This window comes from Nematolebias whitei, chromosome 3, assembly GCF_014905685.2.
Source record: "Nematolebias whitei isolate Nwh7 chromosome 3, NemWhi1, whole genome shotgun sequence".
In the NCBI taxonomy this organism is placed as follows: Eukaryota; Metazoa; Chordata; class Actinopteri; order Cyprinodontiformes; family Rivulidae; genus Nematolebias; species Nematolebias whitei.
Genome location: NC_056500.1, coordinates 11,726,991 through 11,744,934, shown reverse-complemented (window position 1 = coordinate 11,744,934; position 17,944 = coordinate 11,726,991). Strand labels below are relative to the sequence as shown.

Below are 17,944 nucleotides of genomic sequence, written 5' to 3'. Positions count from 1 at the left end.
AAATTCTGCCTTTTATACCAAAGCCAGGAGCAAAAATTACATTCTGGAGAATTTTATTATTACAATTTATTAAAGAGTATGATAAAAATAAATGCTGCCATTTTGGTTCTTAATTGCTTATAAAAGAAGCTGGAGCTTTTGATTTGGCACATGTTTAGACTTCTCTTCGAAAATGATGAGCCAGATGATGACTACTGAAGCTTTCTGGAAAGTTCTCCACATAAACCTATTGGAAAAAGAAAATTATCAAAAAATATTTAGGAGGTGGTTGGATAAACTTCTTCTACAGTTGACTTTAACTAATCAGAGCCATTATTTTGGTTTGTTTAAATGTCAAACAAAGTTAAAGTGATTCTTGTAAGTTTTAAAGGGAATGGCTCCTTCAAGTCTTTTGCATCTTTAGTTCTAAGATGTTGAACTTGGTTTGGACTAGGATGAACGATCATCATCAGAGACTGACTGCAGTTCACAGACAATGAATGTGATCAAGAGGGTAAGTCATTTAGTAACGATTTAACGAAAACTCTGCACTCTGTGATATTCAGGAACACTTGTAAACTTTTCTGATAAGCACTAAAAGCCTTTATATTTTTATATGATGGCTGTATATCCTGCTAAAAGGTAGAAAAATATCTGGTATCAGTTGTTTCACAGATAATAAGGAGGAAATCTGACTCCCTTCTTGTACTTTAAGCTAATATCAATGTGCTTACATGTAAAAAACTCACATACATCAGGAACTGACACACATAGTATGACACTTAAGAAGCTATGCAATGATTCATGGATGGTGAAACTGACAACACACACTCACACATTTGATTTTACAGGAGACAGCTGTTGCAGGCCTTCATCACTGTGTTGTGGTTGCAAAGTTGCAGAAAACAGAAGGATTTCATATAAATACTCAGTAAAGTGGGAAAAAGATGTTGATATTAGCTTAGTCTTTAACTCCCTGCCTCTTAATGCAGATCTAACGAGCTTGTGGAAGGTGTTAAAACGCACATACTGGGGCTCTGTGTGCACAACTGTATGCACATCCTGGCTTTTCCGTTTGGCGTTGCAGACATTCTGCACATGCATTACTGTAAATCTTACTAAGCAGATAGCTGATGAAAGTGCAGGGCTCACATCTCCTCTTCTGCACTCTCATTACACTACACCGCTCTCTCAGATAAATGAAACACACACACATGCTCTCTCTCACACACACACACAGATACTTGGATCTGTGTAGAAAGATTTCCTCCCTGCAGGTTAGGAAGTGGTTCTTCATCACCACCAATCCTCTGTCTTTTTTTTTCCCTTTCAGCAGAGGTGTCTGATGACTGAAGCTGTCAAAGGGATAAATTCACTTCTGTAAAAGTGACAATGGCAGATGATGACGTTTAGTTTTCCTTCTAGTTGTTTCTTGCTTCCCATCACAGTATGAGTTGTGCTACAGTCCTGAAGTGAAATCGGCCTTTAAAATGTGTCCGGACTGATAATGTGCGAGGGTGAATGCAGCCAATGTGTTTGGAAGCAGCTTCCTTGGAGTTCTTTGTTGGGATATTTGGATGTGGTTGTGCACGTGCTGGGTGTTACAACCACAGACTGGGTACACGCCTTCATCTGCCGCAGGAATGCATGACATACAAGTAACACAGAAGGAAAGAAAACAAATGTAAAAGTGGTGCAGATTTTCCCTGTTTGGAGAGAAGATGAGTTCGATGTCGACAAGACAGAATAAGCAGCTGCTCAATGGAAAATGAATATTGTTTTCTGAACAACAAGCAGCCGTTCATGGCAAAAGTAGTGACATTTATTCAATGCATCCTGTAATTCTCAAGAAAAGTCCCACTTCTTTATTGGAATCCTGTAATGGCGGTTTTCTAGTGAGGCATTCAGGTGCTTTAAACTGCAATCACTGTAGTTCCCCTCATGCTGAGAAAACTCATATATCAAAGCAGGAGGAAGAGAAAAAAGAGTTTTAATTTCACCAGCCTTGCTTCCTGTGGTGTCATTGGTTCTCAAACTGGGATATACGCATGTTTTGGCACTCAGAATTTCTTTAGCGGTACGTATTTATTGGAAATGTTGCTCTCAGCTGTATACTAACTAACCATTATAAACTGAATTGTGTATAAAGCTTTATAAGCAATGATTAAAACAGAAGTGGTACAAGCATAATGCAATGTTTGCTCCATTTTGAAACAATTCAAAACAAAAACCTCTGTGTAAACTGAAATGAACCATTCATAGTTAACCGGCGACACAGTGGCTAAACGGTGCAAAAGAGTGAGAACATTTGTAAGTTATCTCCACTAGGGAGTCATTCGACGTATGAAATCAAATAAAAAAAAGTTGTCACAAACTGAATCAAATGGTGCAGTTAAAGAGTTTACTCCGGTAGTTCTCCTACTGAATGCAATCCTGAAATGCGGGTATGCGCTCAGTGTAAACAAAGCTCTTGGCTGAATCTGTTGAACGCCACATGGAAGCTTGAGTCAACAGTTCAGATTTTGTGAGGCACGAGACGACTGCAGGGTGTTTGGTAAAGTTCTCAGCAATCAAGTTTTGGGACAACCACTGCTTTAGAAGACAACAAGAAGTCCCTGCAGTCCAACAACGCCTTGTGCTGATGATTTTGTTAGTTCTGCTCTGAAATGTTGGTTCTATAAACATTATAATAAACAGTTTCACGTTTTTTTTAAATACCTTGATGCACAGTCCCACTTCTCCCTTGTGCGACTACTCGGTAGCTTCAAAGCAAAGTATTTGTTAACCTCCGATAAATGTCCTTCCAGTTGTATAACTCACTCAGCCATCTTGTGCATGCCATCGAGCAGGGGTGTCCAAACCTGGACCTCGGGGGCCACTAACCTGCATGTTTTACTCGTTTCCCTGCTCCAACACACCTGATTCGATGGTTGAGTTACCTCTGCATGTTCTGCTGAAGTCTAATCACCCATTGATCCAATGCAGGTGGAGCAGAGAAACGTCTAGCGGCATTCAAGGACAAAGATTGGACACCCCCGTCGTAGGCTGAACTCCATGCATGGTGCTTCTAAAAATAGATTATAACACGCATCGCTTTATAGAAGTTCGAAGCAATGATTGCTGAATTACAATTTGTGTAAGCAGCACATTTGTTGTGGGAAGGATAACTTTAGGATGTCTAGGATGTAGAAGACTCACCCTTTGTCCGCTATGAGGAGCTTCAGGATTTGATCTTTCTGCACTGATCACATCAGGATGTGATTCCAAAATTCTTAGTACTGGATAGAAATATTTAAATTGATGTTGCGTTGTGTGCATAGTTTTCCAATATAGTGGTGCCATCAATTAATTTGTTGACACATGTTTAATTATTTACAGCAACATATTGTCCTGGCTCAGATGCCTCCATTCAGCTGCATCACTGTGCCAACACACACACACACACACACACACACACAGTTCATCAGAGTTCTTACCATCTCCACCTTCAGTTTCCTAATCTTTTCATCCAGACTCTTCCTCCCCGTGTCCTTGCCGGTGTCGTGGGGGGTGGACAGCTTGGCGTCCCCCCGCAGAGAGGACGCGTCTTCTCGCATCCACCTGAGCAAACCCTCTGGAGTCTTCCGGCCGATCTTCACCTCCAGATCTTTCAGGTCTGGGATGGTCTCGCTGGTCGTGCCCTCATTCATCTTCGCCTTGTGATCAAACCGAGGAGATCAGAAAACAGCACGTGAGACCTGTCAAACTGCGAGGGTCGCTTCCTGGGGGGCGCTTTGGCATCTTTTTATAATGCGGCTCGTGCTGAGCTGGACTGCGCCACGAGAGAAGACACTTTGTAACGCGCACAGCATTATTCCCCCCGGATCGATATCGCCTTAGAACTCTGCCATTATTCTGTGTGAAAGCTTGCTGACAATTAAAAAAATATATAAATATGGTTGTTTATTTCCAGCGGTTTGGTGTCTGGTCCCTCTGGTCCTGTGACGCTGACGCGTTTGGGTCTCTTCAGGAAATCTTTATCCCGAACCGAAGTGCGCAGATTCCACCTGCATGATGACAGCAGCAGGCGCAGAGAGGGACACCCGAAATCATCAAGTCAAACAGAGTTCACGCGCCCCAACTTCCGGGGCTCATTTCAAAATAAAAGTTGTCTACAGGAACACCTTAAATGGCATGGACTTACAAAATAAAATTGAAAAATAGAGTGAAAATGCTTGACTACATAATTCCCTCCCCCATCACAAACAAACAAACAAAAAAAAAAAAAATTTTTGAAAAAGCGCAACATTTTCTGTGACTTTTATAGGGAATAAACACACAGACTCATGTTCGTGCTGCTGTCCGACGTAATGTTACTAGTGCTTAGTGTATTTAGCTGATGTTTTCATTAGGTCATATCTTAGATCTTATTACTGTTTCTCTTTTACATTTTTTTGTTGGATGTAACTGGGACCCTGGGTACATAAACTCGTTCCACCACATGTACCACATGGGATGTGAATGACAAATACATCTCTAACTCTGACGCTGACTTTAAACAAAGGCAGGAGATTGTGTAAATGTCTGCACATTTTTTGTTTGTCTGTCTGTTAGCAAAATAACACACAAACCACTGAACAGATTTTAATTAAGATTTAAAGAGACAATCATTAGATGTTCCTCTTCAACTGATTCCCTTTTGGAGTCAACTTAATTCAGCAAGGTTGCCACAACTGACTGACCTTAGCAAACACAAAAATGGCTATTATTCAGACAATTTAAAATTATATTGCAATATAATTTAGTGTGGTTGTAGCTGAGAGTCATTCACAACATATAGTCCAAGTGCTACTTACTGTGCGATGTTTTAATGTAATATGTAGCATTAAATTTTGGTGTCCTCCCTTGTTGTCTGTTAGCAAAGTATCTCATAAACCTCTGGGTAGATGTTATTTAAACTTGAAGATGGTCACCACAGCTTATCATCTTACTACACAAAAATGGCTATAACTTTGTACAGAAGTGGAGCTAAAGATCGATAGATATGGAGTCATTCACAACACATACTTTGTGTTATTTCCCAATATTGTATGAAATTGTGCATAATGTTATATTTAAGGTTTGACCAAATTGGTCTGTAGCTTCATCATTTCTCAGAATAAGACAATCTTGGTCCTCCATGATATGACAGGCCTTTGATAGAAAGCTACTATCAACATCAATGCTTATAGAGTGAAATTAATTCATGTAGATTCCAGAACATATGTTTATGTGATTCAGATTATTATTATTAATAATAATAATAATAATAATAATAATAATGTCAGAGATGCACTGCAGAATGAAATCACGTTGCAAATTTGGTCACAAACATGAACCAACTGGATAAACTATAAAAGAGTATAAAAGAAGAATAAAAACATAATATAGAATAAAATAGAATAAGAAGAATAACCAACTGTACTAAGAAAATGTTGACAGTGGGTTAAATGATGAAGTGTTACAAATGTCATATCTCGTACTCACACTTATTTTCTCACCCCTGTGCGGTGTTGATACTTGACAACTTTCTTCTTGGCTGCACAGACTCATCTCAGGCAGATTTTTTTGTTTCCTTAACAGGCCTGGACGCCTTCATGTGGAACTGTGGCTGAGAATAATGTGTCAGGTTAAAACTATGTTGTTTAGACTGATGGACTGACATACTGGCAGTGTTTAGGGGCATCAATGGAAAAAGTCATGGTCAAAAATGGTCAAGCATTTAGAGTAAACAGAGAATGTTTCCACCCCGAGATTAAATTTTTCCATGGCTAAAGAAGGAGACATAAAATCATATCTGGAGATTATTCTGTGTCCAAATGCTAATAAAGCAAAACTGTTAACCTGATTGCTAAATGAAAAGAAATAAACTTAAAACATACTATACATAAAAGAATGTCAGCATATTTTTTAGCTCGGTTGTTTGTTGCTGATACTGTTGCACTGTTTCTGTGTCTTACATAGTCTGGCACATTTAGAGACAAGAATAAGACACTGAGAAGTCTAATCTGCAGTAAGGAGCGGCCTCTGGGGACCTGAGGAGAGACGTTTACTGCCAGAATGAGGCTGAAAGCATTGAAGTGACTTTGAAAGACAGGAGGGTTTAAACAAAAGCACTAATTAAATGGACGTCAGGAGAAAAAAGAAAATCTCTATTTAAGGATAGGAAAGAATAAGAATGACTATAAAGCTGGATTCAGAAGAAACAAGTGGAGGTTGTCTCAGTGTTTATGATAAGAAGAATAAGTTTAGATACCACAAAGGCTTTCTTTCTTTAGATGGGGATGAGAACAAATAATATGTGCTCAATTTTAATTCCCCTCATTCTCTGGAATGCTTTTAAACAGCTTGATGCACCCAGTTAAAGGAAGAACTAAGGCTGAGGAGTGCTCCTCCGCTTGTGAGGGTTGGATAAGAAGACATAAACTTTAAATTATTTCAGTGATTTTTTTTCTGTTTTTTGTTTTTTTTTACTCACTGTAACATCCATGAGGGGCACCACTCTGGGCACAAACTCCTGTTATAAACATTTTGTGCTTGTAAATCAGACTGCATAGTTGTGAATTACTGTACTTTTCACTGTATAAGTCACACTTTCTTGCATAAATTAGCCTGCCCTGTGACTTATACAGCGAAGCGACTTATTTACGATTTTTTCCCCATATTTATAACCCAATATTTTGCTGAGATTTGATGATTTCATTCATTTTGACATGGAAAATATTTAACACTACCATTTTCAGCCACTAGAGGGCGCTTGAGTTCTATGGCAAGTCAAATGTCTCATTAATAGGCAAAAGTGTATATTAATGAGACACTTGGCTTGCCATACCAAGCCACCTTCGTCTCGCTCTGGAACTCCTGGAGCAAACGTCAAATCAGTTGCATTTGGCCGCGCCGCCCAAATGAAATGCAGCTGATTTGACCATCAAAGTGCATTAATTAAGGACAAGTTAAACTGAGACACATCTTTACTATAATTTCGAGCAAACAAATAATTGTTTTTAAGTGTTAATCGTGTTAAAGTCCTCTCGTGCACGCACCTGCGACCGCCATTTGGCAGCCAATCAATTTTTGGTACAACACCAGCTCACGTTTTCAAATGGTCAGCGGTGACGCCTAACAAACGTGACGCATCAGCGGTGATGCATAATAGATGTGATTTATATGGCGAAGCGACGTATTTATGTTTTTTTTTTTCTTCACTTTATTAGACATATTTGGATTGATGCGACTTATATGGCGGTGCGACGTGTATGTTGGAAAGTACGGTAAGTTTTATCATACAAAAATCCCATGATTTAAATAAAGCTAGAGGTCACTGCTGCAGCATCTCTCTTCTCCTTCCACTATATTTCTGTTGCATGCGGAGGTGAAAGAAAATTAAAGTTAAGTTGCGGACAAATAATAAATTTGGCATAAATATGATCATATATTGTCATTTTATAAACACTTTAAAAAAAATAACAAAAAAAACAAACACTTTTTAGAATGTCCAAAATTTCACTTTGCAAGGTCCCATCTTGCCATATTAACTGCAGGTCAGATCGGTCAAAATGAATTACTTGTTTAGAAATTATTATTTCTGAAATTAAAGAGACAGTTCAAATATTTTAAGGTGGGTTACTGTGCAGTTGTTAAGTTCAGGTCATTTGGAACCGCCAGTAGATGGTGTTCAGAGCAGTCTTAGCTGGAGAATAAGGGAGAAACTCTCATGACACAATCGAGCTAAAATAAGTAGAGGGTATACTCAGAAAATAACTAAAATCTTAACAAATTTCACTGTAATTTATATAAAACTATGTTGTAAACTTTTACAATGTGTCACTTTTGTCAGTTAGTTATCTATCTACTGTATATACTGTATATTATTATTATATTATTGTTATTTTTGCTGATGACAGGCTGTGTTGTAATAGAGAAAATAAAATAAGAAAAAAAAAATCATGGTGTACTCAGTCTACCTACCGTATTTCTACCGTACACGTCGCTCTGCCCTATAAGTTGCATCAGTCCATATTTGTCTAATAAAGTGGAAAAATCCATAAATATGTTGCTTTGCCGTATACGTCGCATCTACTATGCATGACCGCTGCAGCGTTGCGCATGTTACACGTCACCTATGACAACCCGGAATTGTGCCAAAAATCAATTGGCTGCCAAATGGCGGCTGCGCGAGCGTGCACAGGAGGACTTTAACAAAATTAACACTTAAAGACAATTATTTGTTTGCTCAAAATTATAGTAAATGTGTGTCTCAGTCTAACGTTTGCTTAATAAATGCACTTTGACGGTCAAACCAACTGTATGTTAAAAGCCGATGCGTGGATGTAAACGCATGCACACAATGAGTCGCTGTGCAAATTAAAAAACGCCTAAAAACAATTGTTTGTTTGCTCGAAATTATAGTAAAGGTGTGTCTCAATCTACTGTTTGCTTAATAAATGCACTTTAATGGTTCAATCAGCTGAATTTCAAAAATAATTTTGCTGCCTCGGTGCTCGGGGAACATGCAGAGGGACAAAAAAAGGAGGAGGAACGTGGCTCGTTTCTTCAAAATTTAACAAGAAAAGCACCTAAACAATTACTTGTTTGCTCAAAATTATACCAAAGTTGTGTCTCGGTCTAACTTTTACTTAATAAATGCACTTTAATTGTCAGATCAGCTGCATTTCGCCGTGGCGGTGCCGTTGGTTTGACGATCGGTTCAAGCAGCGAGCAGAATGAAGGTGGGGGAATTTGGCAAGCTGATTGTATCATTAATAGCTGGTGAAGTTTCTTAGTCATCCAGGACATGGTAAATTCAAAAAAGTTCAAGAAAAAAAACCAGTAAAATATAAAGTATAATAAATAATGTCCAGCTGTTTTTGGCTTGAACTTTTTTGAATTTGTCATTATAGCCACGTTTACATATTACATGATACAACGGTTTGCCGTACATCTACTACTACTCTGCTGCCATCAAGTGGCTGAAAGTGGTACTGCTCAGTTTTTTTTTTTTTTCAGTCAGACTGAATGAAAACTGTCATACCTCAACCAAAAATTGGTTTATAAATATGGGGAAAATCCATAACTACGTCGCTTCGGCCTATAAGTCGCAGGGCATGTAAATTATGGAAGAAAAAAAAACTGTGACTAATAGGGTGGAAAATACGGTAATTTTCTAATCACTGTAAGTAGTAATGATATGTGACCGTCTAGATATTCGCTTGAAATATTACACTTTTATTTAATTTTAGCTCTTTTAGATGGTGGAAAATTATTTATAAATGAAGCCTTTTTTTTTTTGTTGCCATTAACTACCATGTATGACCATGAGAATTTCTCCCTGATTCTCCGAACTGAGATTGCATTGCCTGCCGTTTACTGCATGTAAGACACTGAACACTCGCATCTTTACAGGAACCCATTTCAAACATTTGTACTACTACCCTTTTGAGGCACACACACGCAATTACAAACAAAAATAAAAACCTCAACTAAATATGGTAACAAAGGGGTGAAACAAAGGCTCCTCACAATAACATTTATATGTGGGACACATTTTTCAATCCCACATTTTTTGGAAGTCAACTCTTAAGTGATTAATCTTTACCATAATACCTGGTCTGGATTTTAAAATGTGTTTTTATATTAAGTCTGAAAAAAAGCTGCTAAAAATCAGTTTTTAGCTTTAAAAGGAACAAAGTCACTCAAACATGGGTCTGTCATGATTATGTTACCATACAATTAGTCTGGCATCCATGATTATCACCATGGCAACAGTTGTTGGACGGGAAAATGTTCTGCTTTCTGCACACCCACATGCTGCGGCTGAACTCCAGTGTCTACATCATGCACCTACCTGGGTGCTTCAGAGGCAGCAGCAGCATTATTCAAACCTGGCTCAGGCCTTAGTGTGGGTTTGCATGTTACATTTGCGTAGGCGTGCCCCAGGTGATCTTGTGTCAAGTCAACCTGCATGTTTAGTGTAGTGTAGAGAGGTGCTCTTATTGACCTGCTGCCTCCTTCTTTTCTCAATTCTTCTTGCCCACACTTTGTATATGGCAAGCTTCTATGTGGAGATGAATTTCAGATAAAGCAAGGATTTAAAAGCAGCGTTGCGCTAATAGACTCAAATGTTTTCTGCTCTTATAGAAGAGGGGATCTTGAGCTAAAAATGTATTATTTTATCCAGGGAAAAGTAGCAGATATTTTATATACATATTTAGGCCTGCATGCACCACAAAATGGCAGCAATGACAAAATCTCTGCTTTGACTCATTCTTTTTGTTCCACTTTTTTTCTTTGTTTTAACTTTTTTTTTGCGTCTACACTGTACACCCACCCTACGAGTATGACAGCGTCACACTTTTGGAGTTGTGTGTGTCGCTTCCTTGCCATTGTGCCATCATGGTTCAGTTCCCGGCCCCCTTCCAGCCTAAGGCTGAGGCTCCGACCTGTCGTGGCGGCCGTCTCCATGATCCTCCATCTGCCTGCACGGACTGAACTCTATGGAACAGTTCGGTTCTGCAGGGAAACCTCGGATGTTCTGTGTCTGCCGGACCCGGTACAGGTTGCTGCGGTCGTTATCATCATGCTGCTAACAAGACCATGCCACTTTCAGAACCACACTGCTAACAGCATCATGGTGCTAACTGGACCATGTTGCTAAGAGAACCTCACTGCCAATAGAACCACTTTGCTAATAGGACCATGCTGCTGTAGATGTATTTCTTCTTTTGGTGCCTTGTTTTTGTATTTTTGTTTCACGTTTTGATATTTCTTGTTTTTTTTTGGCGAGTCGAGACAGTTCTATATATATATATATATATATATATATATATATATATATATACACACCCACATACTGTGAAAGGCTTAAAAAGGCACTTTGATGTCAAACAGGCCCATCCTATTTGACCCTAGAGCACATGTGTCAACCTCAAGTCCCGGGGGCCAAATGTGACCCTCACTGACGTCTTACCTGGCCCCCAAGATGATATGAGAAACCTAGAATACTTTTTTCACTTGAATTTTTTCAGTAATCTTTGAATATGATGCCAAAAGCACAACAGAGAACGTCAAAAGAGCCCCATCAAACTTTTGTTGAGGAACCTGTCACTATAAGATGCTGGGTATCTGACTTGAGTTATTGTAGTGTCTGAAATTGGCTCTTAGTTTTAAAAAAAAGGTTTTAATTTTGGCCCTTTTATGAAAGTGAGTTTGACACTCTTTCATACAGAACTACATAAAAAAAAAATTTAAAAACTACATAAAAGAAATTTAAAAAAAAGAACAGATTTGAATGTGATATTTACATTTTTTCTGTCGTTTTTCCCAAATCTTGTGTAACATAAATAAAGGTTGAATGAATGGGAAAAAAAAACAAAACATTTAGAGCAATTGAGCTTCACTTGAATTTTCAAGTTTTTGCTGTGTGTGTCTGTGTGTTTTACATCTTTTAAATGAGATTACATTTTGTTGTGCAACCCAACATGTGAAAGTGGAGTAGCAGCACGTTGGACCGGTTTCTTTTAATGGAAGCTTACCCTCTGCTGGAAAACTTTGGAATGCCACGCAAAAGCACATCTTGAGATTATCAGATAGCATTTTTCATTCAACCTTTATTTGTACAGGTCAGTCTGACTGAGTCAGGACTGAGGAGGACTAATTTTCAAGAGAGACCTGTTTCAGACAGATAACATTGTGACGTACTGAGTAACTAGGAGCCGTTGTTAATGTTTGCTTCAGTTCATTCGTTGAGTCTTATCTCCTTTAGACAATCAAACATCAGGTAAACATCTCGTCATCAAACTGCATGTTTTCTACTTATTATTGTCTACATTTTGATATGTTATAGAAATTCTAAATTAATAGAAAATAGATGGTACTACAAAGTAGTCATTTGTTTTATACTTCATGAAGTGATGTGAATGAAACTGAACAATGAGCTTATCCTCAAGTCGCACAGAGCCTGATGGGCGACATTCTTCTACGGGCTCCAGCTGACAGAGGCGTATGAGGTTAAATCTGTCAGCAGACAAGAGCCAAGGGACGCAAAGGCAGACAGGCATGAGGCAGGGGCATCGGAGACAGAGGACTTGAACAAATATTTTAAACATAGATGTGCTTCTGATACAAAATAATCAGAAAAGTGTAGAAAGTGTATAGAAGAATAACACACAACTAAAATAATCTGCCAAAAGGTATCTTTGAAAACAAGCAGGTAAAAATATTTTTGATACGTCTGACTGTAGATAGAGAAAATAACTTCTCAGAAATAAAATATCATTTAAAAAGACATGAATGAATGGAGAAGGTGGAGAACTAAAACAAAACAAAGAAAGTGCTATCAATTAAATTAATTCTTACACATCAGAAGCAGTCGAACCTCCTCCCTCGTCACTCCCAAACCTAACCTGTTCAACCTGCCCACACCTGGAGCACATATGTGAGACAAGAGCGAGGAAGGCTGATCTCGGGTCCAACTATACACCGAAACGACCTTTTCAAAGTTGCCCACAGGAAACAGAAGGGAGTCATGGAAGCAGACAGCGCATCAGAAGACATCGAGTCTCTCATTAACGACATGGACTACATCCCCGGTCACTTCCACCTGGAGCTCAATCTTAACGGTGAACCTGGTGATCTTGTGAAGCTGCGACACCGAGACACCAACCTGAAGCAGGAGAGTCTGCAAGCTGAGCTGGAGGTGGAAGTAGGACATCTGCAATACGCCGTCCGAAACCTTCTGGGCCTGCTGGCGTTTCACCTTGAACAGCTGGATAAGGCTGAAGAAATATTCAGGTGATGAAAATGGAATTTTATAAAGGCGGAATAATCATAAATGAGCAAACTCAATCAAAAATTGTTTTGTTTTTTTCATTATCAATCTACTTTTTAGTAAATTGAAGCTGTTGGTGAGTAGACAGAATGTTTTCAGTGACCTTTTACAGAATGGGAATATCCAGCAGACTGAAACGTGCTGTAAACACATTTAACCTTTCAGCTTCACAACAACTACAGTAAATGTCAGCAGAAGAAAACGAGCACAGCAAGCCCAGGTCATGATGTTTCCACTAATCACAAACAGTAGATAGAGTTAAAAATTACAAACCGGGCTAAATAAGTTCAGTAATAATCTTCAAATCTAACACACCAGTGACACAAGACATGGCACATGTTTGTGTTTAGTACATTTGTTTAGTACATACAGTGATCAAATTGTGCACATTAATATGCTTCATGTTGCCAACAAGTAAATGCAAGAAAAGCATGTACAGTTAGTTTATTTCATTTCTCAACAAACACATTTTAAGTAATTTCTTGCACCTTTAATTATTGTCTGATTAAACATTGACGTGACAGTGTGACATACAGCACCTCGACTAAATGATCAAAGTACACCCCTGTAGAAGAGATAAACTTATTTTTGACTCTTTGAGCCTGACATGACAACAGGGCAACATTTACCTACAGACATGGAGCTTTTTAATTCTGTACTCAGTCAGAACTGAGGTGCTTTGACCTGAAGACAACTATGCTTTTATTACGGCAATAATTATAAAAAAATAATATGATGGTTGTGTTCATAATGTTCACTCATCCACCAACGCACTCGTCAACCACATCATTCCTATTGTATAACAGAGGTTTCCAACCCTGTTTCTCATGGCTCACTGTCGTGCATGTTTTAGTTGTTTCACTGCTTCACCACATCTGATGTGAATAAACGAGTCGTTAACAGGCATCTGCAGAATCTGATGACACAATGACGAGGCTGTTAACTCGTTTGGCACATCCTCTTAGTTTGTGGGACACGGGATGGAAATGCTCTGCAGTGCAGACACTTGAGTAAAAGTGTCCATCTATCCTTCCATCCTGTTTACCCGCTTCTTACTTTTTGGGTGGTGGGAGTCACTGGTGCTCATGTCCAGCAGTCACTACACGAGAGGCGGGGCAGTCCATCACAGGGACACATAGAGACAAACAAACATTCACACCTAGGGACAATTTAGAGTTACCAATCAGCCTAACATGCATGTTTTTGGTCTGTGGGAGGAAACCGGAGCACCTGGAGAAAACTCACACATGCACGGAGAGAACATGCAAACTCCACCCAGAAAGGCCCCTGGACCGGAATTTGAACCAGGGCAACCTGCTCGCTGAGAGGCAGCAGCTCTATCAACTGCAGCACCGTGCTGCCCGAGTAAAAGTGTCATGAGTGGAAATATTCAACCTGAAATGACCAACATGATAAACTTCACGCTTCTTTAAAGAGTAAATACCTTAAGTCAATATAAAATAATAATTAAAAGAAACGTCGTAAGAGGTTTTTTCTTTTTTTTTTATCTCATTTTAACCCAAAATGAGAAATTGTGTTTTAACCTCTTCATGTCTGTGGTTTCTTCCCTTTAGGAGCATTTGCAAAGAGGACCCTGGAAACCTGAACGCCTGGGCCAATCTGGGTTATGTGTATGACTTCCTGGAGAGAGAGCTGGAAGCAGGGGAATGTGTGGACAAAGTCTCCCAGCTCATGGGCAGTGGTGCTGGAGAGGCGTCCCAGGAGGAGGCCAGGCTCCTGGCTGCACGCTGCCTGGCCGAGCAGGCTTACGTTTATCCGTATGACGTGGAGCTGGATGGCGAAGATGATTTGAGGGAGAGGCTGATGTCGGCACTGACGTTTTACAACCGAGCTCTGCATTATGGAGGTCATCTGGTAAGATTTTTTTTTTATTACTTTTTTTTTACCAGGAAGAAATCCATTGAGATCATCAATCTCTTTTACAAAGATGTCCTGGAAAGACAAGATGGAGGACACAGGCACGCAGAATAGATGCAGTAAACTGCTGGAGACAGGAATTTACGACAGATAAACACAGACTTAACGAGCATCATTCCTTGACTTGCTCTTTAATAAATGGTATGCAAACCATCCTAGTCATAATTACACGTCTTTACATTAGTCACTTTACCTACAGTCTTATTGTTGTTACAGGTTTAGGCTTCATAGAAACAAATAATAAAAAATAGCCTTTTTGATTTTTGATATTTGTACAATATAAGTTAAAAAATGTACTTCAAGGTGAAAAGCATTCAAAAGTAGAGCTGCTGTTGTTTTTCAGATACCAAAAGAAGAAAAGAGAAGCTGGTATTTTAAAATGGCAACGATTTATGTAAGGTAAAGTGTTGAACCCAACAGTTTTGGATTAATATCACTACGTAGTGAACAAAATACATACATTTTTTTTTGTTTTTGTTTTGTTGCAGACTGGACCACATCATAAAGACCAAAGAGGATTCAGAATACTCCAGACTCTTTCACTATAATAAGGGACTTAAACTCCTAAAAGAAGCTCTGGAGTCTGAAACAAAACAGCACAGAGGTACGGACGTTATATTGATTGTAGAATATTAAAATGATGTCTGGATTTCAAAGTTTAAAAAGACAAGTTATTGCATATTTAGTCAGTAATACTCATTTGCATGGGCTAATTCTTTTTGCCAAAGCCTTATAGTTCCAATAATTTTGGGGCATGTGAGATCAGAGCTTATCAACTTTATGAAATTAAGAAAAGGAGCAATACTCTGTTAATAATCCTGCAGCATCTTATATGATTTAGTAAGCATAATCTGGTATTTCTGCCTTCTCGTCAGCTTTAGCCTGGTGTTATGTTGGCATCATGTTGGAAAGGAAAGATGAGTTTTCTTCTGTGCCAATGTCCATTCATGACTGCGGCTTTTCTGCTTCTGATCCTCTGTCTTGCTACGGAACTGTAAGTTAATTCACATATTTACAAACCTCACCAACAAGAAAGCAATATTTGTTGACCGTCTTATCCTGTTCATCTTGGGTCCTGTTTTAAGGCTTTATTTGACGAATGAAGTGAAATTTACTGTTATTCTACCATATGTTTATGTTAAAATCCTCGAGGGAAATTGTGCTATGATCTGATACTAAATTAACAAAATTGACATCAGCTTGTGTTGATAATGCTACAACAAAAAAATTAACAATTTAATAGTAATAGTAAAAAATCTCACATGACGTTGAACACTTACATGGCATGTATGTAACATAAAGAAATGAAACATGACCAAATCAGCACTTTGAAAGAGTCAGCCTAATTTATTAGGTTATTTGAACTTTACAATGGACTTTTAGGAACAGCTGCCACCTTCTACGTGTCAAATGTAGAAAAACTGTCTCTGCCTTCAGGCCATAAAGGTTGCCAGTGATGATGCCTCCATCCTGAACCTTCTTGCCAAAGTCTTCTTCCTGCTGGGCAAGCATGAGATGACCACAGGGATCTGCAATATGGCTCTAGATGTTCTGCCAGATCCAGAGCTCAACTGGCAGGCCTACTGCACTCAAGCCAAGGTACTGCATCAGACTCATATCAACCCATGTTAGAATAAGAATACTTTACAAATTAATGCTGGAGCATTATATATATATATATACACATATATATATACACATATATATATATATATATATACTGTATATTCATAATACCATACCATACAAGTAAATGTGTTAAAAAATACATTTGATGAGACATGATGTAAGCAAAGTGATGCATAAAACCTTTTTTTTTTTTTTTAGATCAATATGATCCTTTATGCCAAGGATCTTGATAAAGCAAAGCAAGGAACTGGAGGATTCCCCGACAGGCAGATGCTAACTGAGGCGAGAAAACACTTGGACAAGGTGCTGAGTGTGCGCCCATGTCTGAGGATTCATCTCGAGATGGCCCAGGTAAAACTTGAACTACGGCCATGAAGCTTTAAATCCTCAATGGAAACAATGTTTCAAGAATGCTACTTTCCCTTTTAGGTTCACTACTACATGGGCGTAGACGCCCTTCAGGAGAGCCTTTTGGTGGACGAGAGTTCAATAAACAGTTCTTTGGTGAGCTTGTCTCACGCCCTACAGTTTGAGCTGGGCGACAGCTTACCAGACCTCCATGTACTCAGAGGACGCTGTCTTCTACTGAAAGGCGAAGAGCAGAACGCTGCAGACTGTTTCAAGAAGGCCGTGGACTTGGAGAGGCCTGGGACCACAGACACCACAGCCCTGCGCTGCCTCCTACAGACTCTCCTGGCTCTGTTTATGATGGAAAGTAACAACCCGGGTCCTGCCATCACCCAACTGGAAATGTGGGTGAACAAGGCAGAGCAGCATTACTCACAGGAAAGTGTGAACACTGAGCTGAAACACTTATACAGAACACACGCAGAGGAGGTCACAGAGTTATCAAAGACTCTGATCAAGACGGGACGTCTGAGCCTTGTAAAAAGGCTGCTGGATGCAGTGGTGCCGAAACAACTCGGTAAAAAAAAAACCCTGACAAAGTCTTTTTCGTGTTTCTGAAACAACAGTTTTAACTAATTATATGAAAACTCTCCCAGCACAGTGTGCTCAATCAGCCTTATGGCTTCATTTGACAAATTTTACTGAATTTTACTTTCCTATTGTGATGTTTTACTTCTTTTTTTTTTTCTTGATAATGCATTTCCTCCAGAAATGTATGAAGAATATATTTTATTTTCTTGCTGCGGCTTATTCATTACATCTTCCTGAAAGACTGTTCTCCTATTAGTTCACAACAAGATGTTTATTGAACGTTTGGCTTTTTTGTTAAACATTGTAGCTTACGATTTTTCTTGTGAAAGCAAATGTGAAGCGATTGAAAATTAAACAGATTTTAATTATTTATTATCCGATTATCTTCGCTGTGATCTTCACAGATGGGTTTGAAATTCTCAGTTCACTTGTTTTTTCCATCTTTACATAAAAACTAACCATTGCATATGGACTTCTGGTCAGCTTTCAACGTTAAAATTATTCAAAAATAAGATAAAATAAGAAAGAACTGTACTGATTCTGCAGGAAATTGTTGCAGCAGTGTTTCAGTACAAAGGAACAAACAGAAGGAATCACACAAGGTATAAAAAAAAA

The 17,944-nt window shown here is 38.8% G+C and overlaps 2 protein-coding genes across 2 annotated transcripts in view; one reads left to right on the top strand and one right to left on the bottom strand.

The window, feature by feature from the left end:
• Positions 1 to 4,057, bottom strand: part of lurap1 (leucine rich adaptor protein 1) — an 11,084-nt gene extending 7,027 nt beyond the window's left edge. The window contains exon 1 of the mRNA XM_037674527.1: positions 3,456 to 4,057. Coding sequence (XP_037530455.1) covers positions 3,456 to 3,668 — 213 coding nt within the window. The 5' untranslated portion in view covers positions 3,669 to 4,057. The remainder of the gene's footprint in view (positions 1 to 3,455) is intronic.
• Positions 4,058 to 12,520: 8,463 nt separating this feature from the next.
• Positions 12,521 to 17,356, top strand: ttc22 (tetratricopeptide repeat domain 22). The gene is made up of 8 exons (XM_037697925.1): positions 12,521 to 12,786; positions 14,398 to 14,698; positions 15,105 to 15,160; positions 15,250 to 15,365; positions 15,637 to 15,755; positions 16,199 to 16,360; positions 16,589 to 16,741; positions 16,820 to 17,356. The coding sequence occupies exons 1-8, from the start codon at positions 12,521 to 12,523 to the stop codon at positions 17,354 to 17,356; spliced, it is 1,710 nt and encodes a 569-aa protein (XP_037553853.1).
• The last annotated feature ends 588 nt before the right edge of the window (positions 17,357 to 17,944 follow it).